This window comes from Puccinia triticina, chromosome 6A, assembly GCF_026914185.1.
Source record: "Puccinia triticina chromosome 6A, complete sequence".
Classification (NCBI taxonomy): domain Eukaryota; kingdom Fungi; phylum Basidiomycota; class Pucciniomycetes; order Pucciniales; family Pucciniaceae; genus Puccinia; species Puccinia triticina.
The window spans coordinates 4,684,806-4,700,905 of NC_070563.1; the positions used below are offsets into that span (position 1 = coordinate 4,684,806).

The 16,100-nt window shown below is 49.2% G+C and overlaps 2 protein-coding genes across 2 annotated transcripts; one reads left to right on the forward strand and one right to left on the reverse strand.

The window, feature by feature from the left end:
* Nucleotides 1-4,380: 4,380 nt before the first annotated feature.
* PtA15_6A566 (uncharacterized protein) lies at nt 4,381-7,049 on the reverse strand (the record flags this gene model as incomplete). Its single annotated transcript, XM_053170285.1, has 3 exons — nt 4,381-5,712; nt 5,785-6,139; nt 6,205-7,049. The coding sequence occupies 3 exons, from the start codon at nt 7,047-7,049 to the stop codon at nt 4,381-4,383; spliced, it is 2,532 nt and encodes an 843-aa protein (XP_053021492.1).
* Nucleotides 7,050-8,920: 1,871 nt separating this feature from the next.
* On the forward strand, nt 8,921-15,668 carry PtA15_6A567 (uncharacterized protein; the record flags this gene model as incomplete). Its single annotated transcript, XM_053170286.1, has 21 exons — nt 8,921-9,167; nt 9,439-9,527; nt 11,482-11,643; nt 11,738-12,058; nt 12,146-12,239; nt 12,399-12,476; nt 12,557-12,684; nt 12,754-13,016; nt 13,095-13,164; nt 13,230-13,374; nt 13,462-13,504; nt 13,562-13,626; nt 13,695-13,723; nt 13,791-13,826; nt 13,898-14,024; nt 14,091-14,476; nt 14,538-14,610; nt 14,685-14,819; nt 14,888-15,080; nt 15,161-15,265; nt 15,347-15,668. 21 exons carry the CDS (start codon nt 8,921-8,923, stop codon nt 15,666-15,668), a joined length of 3,111 nt encoding a protein of 1,036 aa, XP_053021493.1.
* Nucleotides 15,669-16,100: the final 432 nt, after the last annotated feature.

The following is a 16,100-nucleotide window of genomic DNA, read 5'->3' on the forward strand; positions in this document are numbered from 1 at the left end:
TTTCTTCTATAGGGCATCCACATCATCCATCCACCCTATCATTAACCTTTTGTGTGCTGCCAAGTGATACCAGAGCTCCGCCTCAAGCACTTTGAGCTTTCCTTTCATGGGGAATTGGGGCAGGATATCTTGGAATTGAACATCTGGGTTGTCAGGATCAATTTGTGTTAACTCTGATGTAGGCAAGGTACCATCAGCAGAACTTCTTGGATAACAATGTATGTATATGTACATACCTACACAACCAATAGCCCTATAAATTAACAAGTGGTACTCATATGCCCAGGTGAGTGCTCTGTCCAGCTCTTGAGTCAACAGCTCATCTTCCTCTTCAACTCCATCCAGAACTAGAACCAATTGAATGACTTCCCATGCACAAGGATAAAGAGCCCAAGGTGCCTGAGTGTGAAAAATATTGTGATTGCTCCATCCAGTCTCAAATTCATCCAAAGGAAGTATGCATAGTCAATTTATGTGCTTTAAATTTTTGGGTTCACTGAGGCAAGCTGGATCAAATGCTGTGAAGTACTGGGTTGGGTTCACTGAGGCAAGCTGGATCAAATGCCATGAAGTACTGGGCTCTCTGTTTATTGAAGTTCTTGATGGCCTTCTCAAAAGGACCCTTTTGCCTCTTGATTTCTGAAAGAATTTGTTCCTTTAATTCAATACCCAATGTATGGCCTGAGTTTGTATTCAAGAAAGGCTCTTGCTGCAATTTTACTTCAATAGCATGCTTGTAGAGATTGCTTTTTGCACTCCACAAAAGAGTCAACATTCCCTCCTCAGATTTTGGCTTTCCACAGAGATCTTTGTATTCCTTCCCTAGGGATTTGGCAAGACCTCTTTGAGCTTCCTTGTGATTTTCAAAAGCCACAAGCGTATTATTTGCACGGATGGGAGGGGTCTGCCTTGCAGTAGGGAACCTTTGTGTTCCAAGAACCATGTTTGAGTTGCAGAGTTTTGTGTTGGAATGGATTAGAATTTCCAGGAAGTGCCATGGTTTGGTGTATTTTTGATGCACAGGATGAAGAATGTGGAATGCAGATATGTTTTGAGAGCAGAATAAAACTGGCATGTAGCCAAACGTACAGACAGAGCCCCTAAGAATAGAGGTTCAAATGATATAAGTTGCAAAGCAGATGCCATAAAGACTATATCACAGCTTTCCCAATGCCATGCATCCAGGGGTATGTAATTTTTGGTGTGCCAGATTTGATTCTGAAATACAATTTTGTGAAATCCAAGTAGTTTGAAAGTTATTGAGGATCAAAGATTGACCTCACCCAAGATTTTCCCTCCAAAATAGATGATTAGAACTGCTACAAGTTTTTCAAATGCCAGGCACCCTGCTGTGGGGGCTTTTGAATGTTTTGGATTTTCTTCTGAAGAAACATTTTGAGAAATGCCAGTTGTTTAGAAGTTATTGAGCATCAATTACAGGTTGCATTCAGGGTATTCCCTCAAAAATAAGTGAGTAAGAGCTACTAGAAAGATTATTACAGCTTTCCAGTGCCTGGCATCTTTATTTGGGTACTTTTAAGTGTTCCTGGTTGTATTATGAAATAAATTCTGCAGAAATATGAGTGGTTTGGAATTTATTGAGGAACAAAAGATTGGTTTCTGCCAGAAGGGAGACACTGTGATTTGAGGAAAAGAGTGTGAAGAAGGGGAGAGATGTGGTTTCTGAAGGGAAGATGTGGAATTTTAGAAATATGTACAATTGAAAGTTTATTTATTTGGAATGAAATTGTGCAAGATTGTGGAGTTTGACATATTCTATTAATGGTTTGAAGGTCTTAGTGGTAGCACATATCAAAGCTGATATCTGAAAGATGGTCAGTTGAATGGACCCCCTGGATTAATTTTATTCATTCAAAAGTTTCTTTTCATGATTTCTGGAAACATTATCCCATGATTTCTAATGGGGGAAATCCAATCAGCATATTCCAGTCCACCAGTGGTCATCAGAAATGCACATATTTTAAAGTGTGTAAATTGGAAGCCACAATGTTTCACTGGGACACCCTGCAGGTATTATTTAATCATGATTGAGCAAATTTGAATAAGTTGTGCAATTAAGAGGGCATGAAATTCATCAATGGTGTCCCAAGCAACTGGTGCTCATTAGATGTACATGCACATCTTGGTTAGCAGTGTATATATTAGAATGTCCACTACACTTCATGGTTAGCAGTTAGGGTGTTCAAAGTTGACTTGCATAAAATCATAAAATCTAATCTGAAAAGAATGTTGCACCCAAGCACTCAAATTAGAGCAGCATTTCTAGAATGATACATATGAAATCATCACTTGAAAGTTTTATGATTTTATGATTGTGCTTTGGCACACTCCTAATAATGGAGTGTGCTTTGGCACACTCCTAATAATGGAGTGTGCTTTGGCACACTCCTAATAACAGTTTGGCACACTCCTAATAACAGAGTGTGCTTTGGCACACTTCTAATAAGCACACTCCTAATAACAGAGTGTGCTTTGGCACACTCCTAATAACGGAGTGTGCTTTGGCTTACTCCTAATAACGAAGTGTGTTTTGGCACACTCCTAATAACAAAGTGTGTTTTGGCACAGTCCTAATAACCAGCTCATGCTCAGCTTTGGTGCCCAGCTCATTCTCAGCTTTGGTGCCCAGCTCACGCTCAGCTTGGTGCCCAGCTCACGCTCAGCTTTGAACCAGTCATGGCCCAGCTGATTCTCAGCTTTAGTCCAGTAATGGCTCAGCTTATACTCAGATTAGGACTATCATTGGCCCAGCCAATGCTCATCTTTGGGCCAGTATTGGCTGAACTGATTTTCAGCTTTGGATCAATCTTGGCCCAGCCAATGCTCATCTGTGGACCAGCCTTGGCTCAGACAATGCTCAGCTGTGGACCACCCTTGGCTCAGCTGACACTCAGCTGTGGACCAGCCTTGGCTCAGCTGATGCTCAGCTGTGGAACAGCCTTGGCTCAGGTGATAATAATCTTTTTAATAGTCTTAAAACACCTGATTCTCAACTTTGTAACAGCCTTGGCTCAGCCAATGCTCAGCTTTGGACCAGGATTGGATCAGCTGATGCTCAGGTTTGGAATATTATTGATTCAGTTGAAACTTGGCTTTGTATCAGGCTTGGAATAACCAATGCTCAGCCAATGGTCAGCTTTGGCTTGGGATCAGTCAATGCCTACTGCTCAGCTTTTGATGAGCATCAGCTGTTCCTGGAAAAAAATTAGGATCAGCTGACTGTGCCACATTGAGTGCTCTGGTGCAGTCCTGCAAGCTCTAAACGTGCTGGTGGAGCAGACTTGGAGCAGCGCTGGAGTAGCTCTGGAGCAGAAACCCAAGCTGCATCATGTCACTTGCCATCAAGTGACTATTTTTTTTTCTGGTGACGGGATTCTTGAAGAAATGGGAGCTCCAAGTCGGAGAGAGGAGAGAACAGTGGCCTGAGGAAAAAAGCTCAAGGCCGGGTTTGAGGAAAAAGGAAGCCCAAAAAGAGGGCTAGTCTGCTAGTTTGTGGGAGGAAAAAGGCTCCGCACTACAAGAGACTCATTGGTCTCAGGGAAAAGGTGCAGAGGACTTATGATTCTTTATTCTATCTATGCTAGTGATATATAAACTATTACAACTAGGGGCCAGGTTGTGGGACAGAAGATGAAATGCATATGCATCTGCAGGGAAAGGAAAGAGGGTGACAGATGGAGGAGCGGAGAAAGAAGAGAACAGCTTTGAAATTCCAACAATTCTCTCTCATCTGCTGCAGCCCTGTTCAGATATCATTGCGCAGTTGTTATTGCTTCGACAGTAAAGCTTGGCCATGCCCGGCCGATACATGTGAGCAACATTTGCACCACATCCGGCCAGTGATGGCAGAGATCCAACCAGTCTTGTTATGTGTAGGTCCAGCAACAAATAGCACCGGTGCGCCAACACTCATCCATGACCGAACTTAACACCTCCCGCGGCTGCGTGCAGGCTTTAAATACTCGCAGGAACTGGGATCAGTTCGGTGAAGGATTATAACTCCCAAGGCGGATATCATATAGGTCCTAAGTTATTGGGAGTGAGTTTGAAGGGTTCCATAGCGAGTTGGCAGGTGAAGAGTGAATTGATATGTTGTACTCTGTTGGAGTGAGTTGCATATTCACAGGGAGGTCTACATACGTTGGCTGCAGTCCAAGCTGCAGCCCCCATCATGCTCCATGGTCTCATCGTTAGATATTTTACTTTTTGTGTCGAGAACGAGTGCAAAAACCCGGCACAGACGCAGAGAGAAACGCGCAGAAAAAACAAGAGCGACGAGCCGAGACAGACGGCAAAAACAGCAGACAGTCCATTCCGGCGACAAAAAAAGGCACATCGGGTACGGAAGAAAGAAACAGATCAGGGGGGTCTATAGAACCACGGATTGAAGTGGCCTAGGTTGGGGTTATTATTGGGTGCAGGCGGTTGATGCGCGGCCTGGTTATGATCCAGGGTCAGGTTGTGGGGCAGGATGTTCTGGAAAGGCTGATGAAGCGCGAACGGGAGCTGGGAATTGATGGGCGAGTTTTGAATGGGGAAGTGTTGAGAAGAAGCGGGAGTTGGGGGAGAGGGAAGCGAGGAGTTGATGTTGGTGTTCGGGCATCCGAACTGGAAGAACTGGTTAGCGGAGGGGGAGGGAAGATGGGGGTTGTAGGAAGGGATGGCCGCGCCCAATGGGTGTTGCTGCTGTCCAGAAGACTGGCCCATCATCATTGCCGACATCATCATCGGGCTCTGGTGGGCCATCGGCAGCCCGCCGTGGGTCCCGTTCCACATCCCCATGTAAGCCGGGGAATGCATACTCTGCTGTAGGCCCCCATTCGCACTCGCGGGGCCCCCGAAGTTCATGTTCATCGGGCCTGGGCCCATCATCATGGTCCCTGGGACTCCTGTGGGGGACTGGTACCGGTTCGTGGTCGGGTTGTGGGGGAGAGAAGCGGGCGGATTCGCATGCCCGGACGGTCTGCCGGATTGGGTGCCTGTCCGGGGAGTTCCAGCCGGACGGCTTGGGCCGTTTCCGGACGCGGTATTGGCGGGTTGACCGGACGATGGATGGGACGGCTGGGAAGCCAAATTCTTTCGGTTCCTATCTCGACCGCCAGTGGCGCGTTTCTTGCCTCGCGCTCTTTGGCCTGGCGTCTGTCTGTTTGTTGGGTTAGTGGGAGTCGGCACGGACATCGAGGTATCACGACTGATAGTGAAATCCTTCGGCCTTTCGAGGAGACTGTAATCGGACTCTACCGTTCCATCGTAAGCCACATCATCTGCACCATAGTTGAGCTTATCAGAAGGCATGGGGACTATCATCCGTCGCCCGTGTTCTGAGACGTGGACTGAATGGTTGGCACGAGGATTGTTCTGATGGTTTCCGTTCCCGCCCGGATCCTTGGCGGTTTTCCTCGCTAATTTGCACGCCTTACGGTACTCCGCTTCAGCCTCGTCGTCGCTGAACTCGATCTCGTCGGGGTTTCCGACCTCCTCGTCGTAGAAGTTGCTAGCGTCTGTCCCCTTCGGCTGTGCTTTGAGTTCAGCCGTGAAGACAAAATGCGAGTGCCGTGGGAGGTAGCATAGCTCGACCCCGGGAGAGAGGTCCACCCCTTCTTCGTCGTTTCGAGGCGCGCAAGCTAGGATATGATTAGGTAATCTGATGCTGTAGTGAGGGCTGGTCACCGAGCCAAATGTTTCGAAAATCTGACGGTAGAGGGCGATTTATCAGTACAAACAAAGGAGGTTTTGGTGAATATTCAAGCAGCAGCAGCTCACTTTGCCGACCACCAGACCGTCCTTCTGACAGACCAAAGTGCCCTCATCCAGCACGCGATCGTATCCTAGTCCAGCGGTACCTTGGATGACAAGCACGTTTCCGATCTGCGAAGTGACCGAGCCAAAAGGACTGATCGACCTCAGTTCGTCGTCGTCCGAAACCCGCGTGAAAGGCACCTCGACCACCTCAGGCGGGGGCTCTTTGAGTTCGTTGGCCGTGGTTGGCCCCGCCATGGACGCGTTGGTTTCTCCGCCTTCGTCCTCCGATTCATCTCCAGATTCGCCGGGCCCCGCCACACGTTTCTTGGGCGGAGGCTTTTTCTTGGGCTTGGCTACCAGCGGCTTGCCGAGGGGGCTACGAGTGGCACAAAGATGTTAGGCGACAGATTCTGCAGGTGACGCAATAACTCATCAACGCACTTGGACCTTGGCTGAGCCGGTTCCACTTGGGCTGCAGGTACAGTTGACGGTAGCGGTTCTCCTTTCGGACAAGTGAGCGCAGGGGGCACGGTCGTTGTAATTGGTGCATGTTCTGAGCTTTGATTGAGCTGGTCAATTTGAGATTGGACTTGGGCGAGAAGCTTCTTTACGGACTCGTCTTCTTCGATCGTTTTTGGAGCAGTAAGATCCTGCTGCTCCACGAAGGTTGTGGGCAGAGGATCTTGGGATATTTTTGGCGCAGGTTCTTCGTCTTCATCACCACTTCCGTCGATTAGGTCTGCTTCATTATGACTCTGAGGGTCAAATTGATGGCAATCATTCTTCTTGTCTCGATTTTCTTCGCTTTCGTCATCCGTATCTTCCTCTGATGATCCGCTTGCTTTTCCCGGCTCGCTGTCTTCATCTTCACTATCTGAGAGTTGATCTCGCACCCGTCGGTATCGGCTCAAGCGAACTTTGACTCTCAGTTCTTCGGCAACACGACTGATCTGCTGATCTTTGTGGTCCTGGTTGTCTGCGGAATCGCCGGTGAAATTGGACTCGAGGATATGTAGGATGTCTTGGGGGAGATGACTTCTGGGATCGGCCGAAGAAGTGGGCCGGTGGGCAGGAGGAGCGGTGGGAGCTTGGGGCTGGGTGATGATGTGATGCATTGGCTGGGCAGAGATGTCCGCTGGGTGGAGGTCGGGGATGCTGTATGTGTGGTGAAGGAGGTCGGGTGGGCAATGGTTGGGGAGAGTCATCCTGGGGGAGAGAGGTGGGTTGCTGCGAGCCTCAGCCGGGGCAGCAAGTTTTACAGATGGGGACGGAAATTGAATATGCATAACGCAACTTGGCTGCGCGCTTGCTTCGGCCTCTTGGCTTGTCGACCACGAGCTTAACAAAGCCTCCCAGGGAGGCAGCCCCGCACGGTCTCTGTCTCACAGAGATGTCGACCAGAGGCAGAGACTCAGACCAGGCCAAATGGGGGCGCCCCCCCCCGGCCGCAGCAGAGACGAGGGCTTATGTTAAGTTTGTGGTGGAATCTGTTTGGCGGTCAATTCAAGTGAGTTTGGTGCAGGCAGAGTTCTCACTCAAGAAGAGGACAGAAAGGATTGAGCTTAACTAAGCCTCTCCGAGGAGGCGCGAAGCGTCTCCGAAGGAGAGGCTTAGGAAATGTCCCAATCTTTTTGCCTGAGGCTGAGAGATATTTACACGGAAAATCATGATTTCTGTGTTTACATCTCTTTTACTCATTTCTCTCAGCACAAAATTCAAAGCCTCCTATACCATGTTGTAGCCCTGCTTCTCAGATTTTTTGTACATATTTTACCAATTAAATTTGTCCCAAACTTGCCGCTCAGCGGCCATTCCTGTGAGCTATGCAATGAAGCCATTGGATCATCCAAAGGTCAAGGTCGGACACATTGTGTTAAGTTCAAGAAAGGATTGGCCCGTGCTGTACAAGTCAATAATGTTCCCAGATTTTGAGTTGCAGTATTCTCAACCAAAACTAGAGTTGTGTGGAGTAGCAAAGATTGTGCAGAGGTTGCAACACATCTTGTGGGGCATCAACTTTGAGTTGCTAGTCAATGCAGAGGCGCTTGTGCTGAGTGATCAAAAGGAATAAAATCTTAGGAATGAGAACATGGAAGACATCTTGGTCAACGCGACTCATATATGTAGTGTTGTTGACCAGGGGGGATGCCCGAGCTTAACAGCCACTCGTGGTGAGCGGGTCTGGGCGGCAGCCCAGTCTCACCAGAGAGGCTTACAAACAAAAGCACAAAGCTTGCGTGAGCCGGACGTGACATACACGCCATTACTTCTCCCCTGGTTTCTATTCCACTCATCGGAATTTTTTCTCTTCTGGTTTTTCTGACAGATCACCATCTGCTTGATTTTTCAGTATTTTTTATATTTCTGTACTCTCCCCGCTTCATGTTTCAAACTTGACAACAAGAAGTAGTATAACTGCGCACGGTCCTTGCCCTATGGAGCGCAAGCTAAATCAGAGTTCAAAATCTTGAACTTGGACAATTTTGTTTCACTGGATACAATCAACATTTTGTGATAGAAAAAATACGGAAAAATCAAGAACATGTACACGGCAGTTGCACGGATTAGGGTTTCGGCCGTCAAAACTGCCGTCAGAGCCAAGTGACAGTCAGATTGACCGCTCACCTAACGGCCTCCCGTCAGCCGTCAAACTGCCAGCCGAATTAACAGCCGAACCGCCGGCACTTGACTCCAGGCAAGTTTAACATAACTTGCCTGGGGTTGGTTTCCCGACGAACATGGTTGACCAGACACCCGCCAGCTGGAACACAAGATGCTGTCAGAACAGCCCTAACCCAAAAGGGGCCCAAGACAACTCCGCTTATCGGAGATACATCACCCTTGGGGCCTTGGCCCTCAGGGGTCACCCATCCGCACTCCTCATTTTTTCCCAAGTCCCCTCATCGGAGGACACTTCACCCTCCATCTCCCCCACCCTCACCAACCCACAACCTCAGCCAGACCTTCAACTTTATCCTCTCATTCCGTATCTCACAAGCAGCGTGCTCCGATCGGCGCGCCCAAAGGTAGAAAGGCCTTCAAAGCCCACGAACTTGGCAGAACTGGTAAGTTCTAGTTCTATGGGAAGAGGGGCTCACCCAATTGCAAAGGCTGACACCTGGAATCTCCTGATGGGAAAAAGAATGAAATAATCAAAATGACTAATCGGGAGTGGTTCGTGGTGAGTTCTGCGTGGGCCGGGCTGCGATGCCGAGCAGGACGAGATGAGATACCGGCGCATCCCACCACTGCAGCGGCTCGGCAGACAGCCCTCCGGCACCGCACGCCGGCCAGCTCGGCCGGACTCCGCTTTGCGCCCTCGCCAATCCAAGGTAGCCGGTCTCAACTCATTGCCCCGTTGGAAGCCTGCGAAATGAGAAAAAATGTCCCAGATGTACTCTACCGTCAGTGTTTTCCCTCGGTTGCTCCCGAAATTCAACTCGCCGGCTCTTTTGGACACTTCAAGGCTGGGGGGGGGGTCCCCTTCGTTTTTGGTGGATGGTTGATTAGACGAAAGTTCCAGGCAAATGCTCAGTCAGTTGCCCGGATGGATACACGCGCGAAAAAGTTGCTGGAGGCTTGAATTGAGCAGCCTGTCAACCCGTCGACTGATGATCTTCCTCATTTTCATCATTTGACTAACTCCTCATTGGCCGTCTCCATTGCCTCGCCCAGCTACTCTGCATCCGGAGGCGCCTTGTCAACAAGCTCGGGCGTCGACCGACGTCATTCCAGTGTACCAAGTGAAAGGCGGCAGTCCAAACGTAAGCCGACACCCGCCGAGATCAAGTTGCGAGACGAGACCCGGAGTGTCAAAGCTCTGGTAGATAAATTCCCTCTCTTCCTCTCTCCCCTCTTCTCTTCTCTAGCCAGCCATAAAAGCAGACCAAACAAAGAAAAAAAGAGATGAAAAACAAAACCAAAAAACACTGTACCATGCAATAAAAAAACAAAAAAAGTGCCCAGGTGGCCGTAAAACCTAATTGAGTGTGTCTTGTGAGTTGGCCCAAGAGGTGTGCCAAAAGCTATCGGAGAACGAGGGCTTTTTGTGGTCGAACAGTGGGCAAACGGCCCTGTCCGCTTTTGTAGGGGGGCTTGGGTTGGACGGCGTGTTGCCGGACGGGTCGATGTGCCCTTACATTTGCCAGCGGGTTGTCCGCTTGCGCATTGGCGGGGGTGCCGTCAAGTTCGGCGGTCCGCTTGACGGTTGACGGGAGGCCGGCATGCGAACGGTCAACACTGGCTGGGGGGGAACCGTCAAATTGACGGCTGAACTTTGGCCGGATTGGCGGCGATGTGGAACCGCTGTGTAGAAGTATGAGGTATCAAAACCTAGAAAGATTATGTTAAGTGTTGAGAGTGGGGTGATGCAAACAAGGCTGCTCCCAGCCAAACCTTGGAATCGGCTCACGCGAGAAAAGTGTTTTAGTGTGCAAGGCCCTCCCTCCGGTCGGGGTCGCTTCGCGAACAGCCAAATGCTGCACGCCCGCACGGAGGCTGGGACTTGTGTTAAGGTCGGGGGATGCCTCCCTGCCGACTAGGGAATACGACTTCATCAACCGGCAGGGATTCCTCCTGGTCAACGACAACTGCACAGTCCGTTGACCAGAATGCATTGCTCGGCCAACCAGACTTTACAGCTCGCGTTCACAAGATGTATTCCTTCCGGTCAACGAGAGGTCTTGTTAGCCAGAATGCAGAATGCATTGTTCCCAACCGGTGAGACTATAAAACCTCTTGACAAACAATTTCTACCGGCTGATCAGGCTGCACGGCCTTTTCGACCAGGGGCAATGCCTCCCCGCTGGCAGGGTTTTAGCCTTCCGGTAGACAATACATGTCAGCAGAGTCTAGTTAACCGGGTGCAATGCCTCCCAGTACCGTTTTTACCCTCCCGGTCGCCAGCATTCTGTGAGCTCGTCGGCTGGGACGAGTCCCTCCTGCCCTTGGGGACGGGCGTGAGTCAAAGTTAAGGCACATCACTCTTGCTTATTTTTCTGTTTGTCATTTTCATTATGTATACCGATTGGGCAAATGTAATTCCCAGTGACTACGGATAGTCCTTGCACTCGTGGGGGATACATTCGCGGGCCGCTCGCACGCCGATGTTTGATGCAAGTCCTTCCCTTCGGGAGGCGGGCCCCACTGTGCGTTGGCGTGAGGAAGTTCGGTTGCCTGCCTGAGTCTGGAACACGGCACATTGCTCTTTTGCGTATGGGAGCCGGGCGGTGATGGGATTGCAAATAGCGTCCGACATCTGCAGCCTCACGACCTGCAGGCCCTCTCTTTTGGAGTCCTCTTCTGAATTTTCAGCCAGCGTCACCCTTTTCCTCATCATTTCGCAACTCAACTCTTGTTCACGGCACTCTATCAGGTTTGGCCCTGATTGGCTAGCCTCAGCCAGCTCACTAAGACACTTCACTACTGCTTTGACCCGGAGTAGCAGCTAGTCATTTACTCTCGTTAACATATACCGAAATGCTTACCAAACCTTTAGGCAGTTGCGCGCTTCTTGCGGCTGGGTGGTCTTTTTTATCTCTTTCCCTACTTGACGGGGTAACTTCCTCCGACATTCAACCCCACGGCCATAAGTTCATCGTCAAAATTGATCCGACGAAGACAGTGAGTACTGTGACCTTTTACATTCCGTTTTGCTGGGCTGCTTAACGACCATTACCACTGGCTCATAAAACTCTTCCTTGTTACTGAACATCATAGGACTCTCTCGACGATTTTTGTCATTACTTGAATTCAATTAATGTAACCCACAGTGTCGCCCACGACCTGACGGGTATTTCTCCAGAGAACTTTTACGGCGCCTCCTTGTACCTAGATAATCCGGGTGACGCGAGTACACTGGCTAACCTAAATGCTGTGGAGGTAATGATCTTTCCTGTTTCGTAGCGTCTGCTAGTTATCTCGGAGGATAGATGCAGATAAAACCTGATGGTCTATGCAATGAATTACACAACAGAGCGTCACGCCCGTCACCCCCATGAAAGTCATTACACCGGTCTCCCAACAAATCCTCAAAAAACCTCCCACGGGTGGCCAAAGTCCCGATGGCTTCACTCCCCACATCCAGACAAGAATCACGGATTTGCATTCAAGAGGTGTGTATGGGCAAGGCATCAAGGTAGCATTTCTTGATTCCGGTATCGATTGTGGCCATCCTGCTTTGGGTGGAGGGTTCGGACCCGGTCACAAGATTGGGTTTGGGTACGACTTGGTTGGAGATGATTTCGACAGTTCTAATAAACCTGTCCCGGATTCAGATCCTTGCACCCCGTGTGGGGTAAGTTTTGCGGATTATGTTCAGCGCTCCACTTTCACTGTGTCTGTCGCGCACATTAAGTCATTCCGCGTAACTTTCTATACGTAGGTTCATGGCACCCACGTAGCTGGAATTGTTGGAGCAAATGACTTGGGTTACGGCTTCCAAGGTGTTGCCCCCAATGCCACTCTGGGGATGTATCGTAGGTCACATAACAGTGCTCATAATTTGACACCAGTTCAATCGTTACTGACGCCACACGACTTGATATCTACCTTCAGGCAGTAAGTCGAGAATGCATGATCGCGTCGAACACAGCTCATTGATGTCTTCCCTTTCCGCGACCGATTTCCCTGCTCAGTCATGGGCTGTGACAAACTTGGTTCGACTTCTAATGATATAGTGATGTCCGCGTTGCTGATGGCCATCAGGGATGGAGGTAAGTCGTAGACAACTTCCCAGATACGCTTGAGGGTTGAATATATAAAGAAATGTTTATGTACCCTCCCTCCCGCTCAGCCGATGTTATCTCTGCCTCGATTGGTGGTTTCGGTGGCTGGTCCAAAGGCGATGCTTTGTCTGATCTGATCAACAGCCTCGTTGAAAAGGGGACTGCTTTAATTCTTGCAGCTGGGAATGAAGGCGAAGTAATAATAATCCACTTTTTCATTCAAGCAATTCTGACTTACCGTTCTCCTTTCCTCCATGCGTGATAGGAAGGGCTATTTTACGCTGAAACACCAGCGGCCGCAACCAACTCCATCGCAATTGGATCCGTCGAATCCAAAAAACTGATCGTGTTTCAGATGAAGACTTCTTCTGGGAAGAACATTCCTTATCACAGCAGCGGAGTTTTCAACGGAACGGATTTGCCTATCTACGCTACCTCGGCCACTGCGAACCCTCCGAATGACGCTTGCCAACCCCTTCCACCCAGCACTCCCTCTTTGAGTGATCGCGTAGTGGTGATCCGAAGAGGGTAAGAGTCCACTCGTTTGTTTTTGCTCGCGATTTCTCTTGAAATTGCTAACATATTTCCCCGGCTTTGAATTCCTAGTGGATGTAATTACGCAGACAAGGTTGATAATGCTGTTGCCAAAGGGGCATCTCGGATTCTATTCTATATGGTGTGTGCTAGCAGCTAACATATCCCTCGCGCCACAAAATTGACATGCGTCGGTCTGCTCCAAAGAATTCGACTGAGAAAGCCAATCTCTCAAACTTCATCTCTGGTGCGCAAATCGGAGTTCTGACCAAGGCGGACGGCGAATCACTCGTCTCGGAGCTGCAGACTAATCCGAACTCGAAAGCCACGTTCTCCTCCCAGCACTCTATTGGTAAGAACAGCAGTCTATGTTATGTCATGAGCATCAGCGAGATTTTTCTGATCTTCGGTTCCATTATACGGAACGTCCAAATCACAGAGCTTGCCGATGGAGGGGGTCTGGTTAGCAACTATTCGCAGTAGTAAGTGATTGTGTGAAAGCCCAGTGAGGCCATTTACTGATTTCTGTTTCCCCTCAGCGGCCCATCTTACGATTCCATGAACATACAGCCCAACTTTCTGGGAGTGGGAGGTAACATCCTCTGTGAGTGTAAACGCTTGGCATATGTGGTAATTTTCCTCACTGATTACTTCGAATTTTAAAAATCAAAGCGACAATTCCCAGGAAATCGGGAAGCTACGTGAGTTGATAGTTCTGCGTTCAGCGGGTTCCTCCCACTTATCACAGAACGTACTCCTTGATTCCAGGCCACGATGAGTGGAACTTCGATGTCAACTCCACAGGTGAGCTTTTACTCCTCGCTGCTGATGCAGGTGAATCTTCCAACCCGACTAAAATGTTCTCATTTGGCTAGGTTGCCGGTATCACGGCTCTCGTGAAAGCTGTGCGAGGAAAAGATCTCAAGGCCCTGAAGCTCAAGAGCATCTTGTCCACCACAGCTCAACAAGTACCGGCTGCGGTGGGTCAGGACGACCTTCAGAGTGCGTTGGAACATTCTCATTATCTGTTTTCTTTCGCACGGCGCTGAGCTTTCGATAATGTCGCAGCTACTATTCATGCTGGAGGTGGCCTGGTGGATGCGTTTTGTGCAGCCTACGCCAAAACTGTCTTGTCAACAGATGCCATTGCGCTGCATGACATTCCCAACTTCAAATCGCAGCAGTCCTTTACCATCACCAACGAAGGAGATCAAACTTACTCGTTCCGAACCGGCCATTCCCCTGCAATTACAGTCAACACCTTCCGATCTGGCTCTCACAGGGTGTCCACCACCGTCGAAAAAGTACCTGGTTCACCAAGCGCTCAGGTGCAAGTCAGTCCAGAAACTTTCACCTTAGCACCGCATGCCAGCCAAACCATACAGGTCACTTTCACTCTGCCGACCGGCCTGTCTGCAGAGCTTTTGCCTGTTTATTCCGGTTACATTTCAGTCGTAAGTCCCTTTAACCTAACTCCCACATCCCGCACAATTTGATAGTCGGCGCTCTTCCCAGATTTCGGATGCAGAATGTGAGCGTCACACGCTGCCGTACTACGGCATAGCAGGTAACATGAAGAACACCAAAGGTATGTAACTCACTTCCTTGACGTTTTTTGGACCAGGAGGCGGGGGCTAAGTTAGTTTCCCCTCGACTCAATAGTCCTCGACGCCGGTCCGGACACCGAAGATGACCAGCAGCAGATTCCACGTCTCACCGATCTGAGACGTCAACCGCTCACTGGTCCCGTCACTTTTGATGGGAACAATGGAATCGTGGTGAGGTATCGCATGGCTTGTACGTCGGGTTTCGCGCTTTACAAAACAATCTCACTTCAAACGCTGATGAACTGTCAATTTTTTCAGTCGGCTCTCCTTACATGAGAGTAGACATTATCAGCGCCAACGACACCCTCGTCAACGAGGGTCCATCACCAGCTGCGCAGCAATCAATGCCCGACATTGGAGCGAACTTTACGCTTTCGAAGGGTACCTTCATGGGAGCCAAGCTCATTGGAATGATTCCGACTAGTAATTCCACATATGCTCCCCGAACAGTGTCAGTTCACAATTTTCGTGACAGTACAAGTGACGGCGCGTCTTGACTTTGAGTCCTTGTGGTTGTTGTCGGTATGATAGATCTACAGATACGGTTGTCCTCCCTTGGGCTGGAACAGTCATTCCACCTGGAGAGACTCAACCCAGCTTCACCATCCCGAGTGGGTACTACAAGATCTTGATTCGGTAAGCACCAAAGCTATGTATAATGATTTGATACTCCACGGCAAATCGAATCCACTGCTCACCTGGCTGAATGCAATTTAGTGCTCTCCGAGTGAACGGAAACCCCTTCGTCGATGCGGACTTCGACCATTGGCTCTCGCCGGCGTTCACTGTATCGGGATCTTCCCTTCGGCAACCAACCCCACAGCCCCCAAATTCTCCCGGAAGCTCTCGCTCACCAATGGCTCCCATAAACTACCAGCCATCTGCTGGCTCCTTCAACAACCAGCCGTCTGTCGCCCCCTTCAACAACCGGCCGTCTGCCGCGCCACTCAACTATCCGCAACCCGCCCTCTCTACCTTCCCATCTCGAATCGGCGGCTTATCCTACCCGCGTGATCTCTTTCGAGGTCGCGCCTTCTGAGATATCATATATTCTATGCTTCGTCAAATCGTTTTCCTCCAAAGCTTTAACTTTGTGTGCTCAGGCACGCTTAATTCAACTTGTTCTTATGGATTATTATTTTTTTGGGTTGTCTGGCATCTTATGTGTTAAACACCTCCACATAGCCCCAAGGCACTACATTCATTATTATATCCACTCTTTCATTCCTCTTGATAAATCATCTCTGTGCAATGGCAATATTTCTTTTGAACCATCGAAGTGGCTCCAGTGCGTCATGCCGCTGGCGAATCCTAGGGATTTGTTGGTTTGAGTGGTACCATACTACATTTTTTCATCTGCATGACACGGTTCTGCATTCAAAATCTTGGTCTGTGATGGGTTTGAATGTGTTAAACTAGATAATGTTGCTCGAAGTAGGGCTCAAGCATATAAATCGTGACATAAATGGAT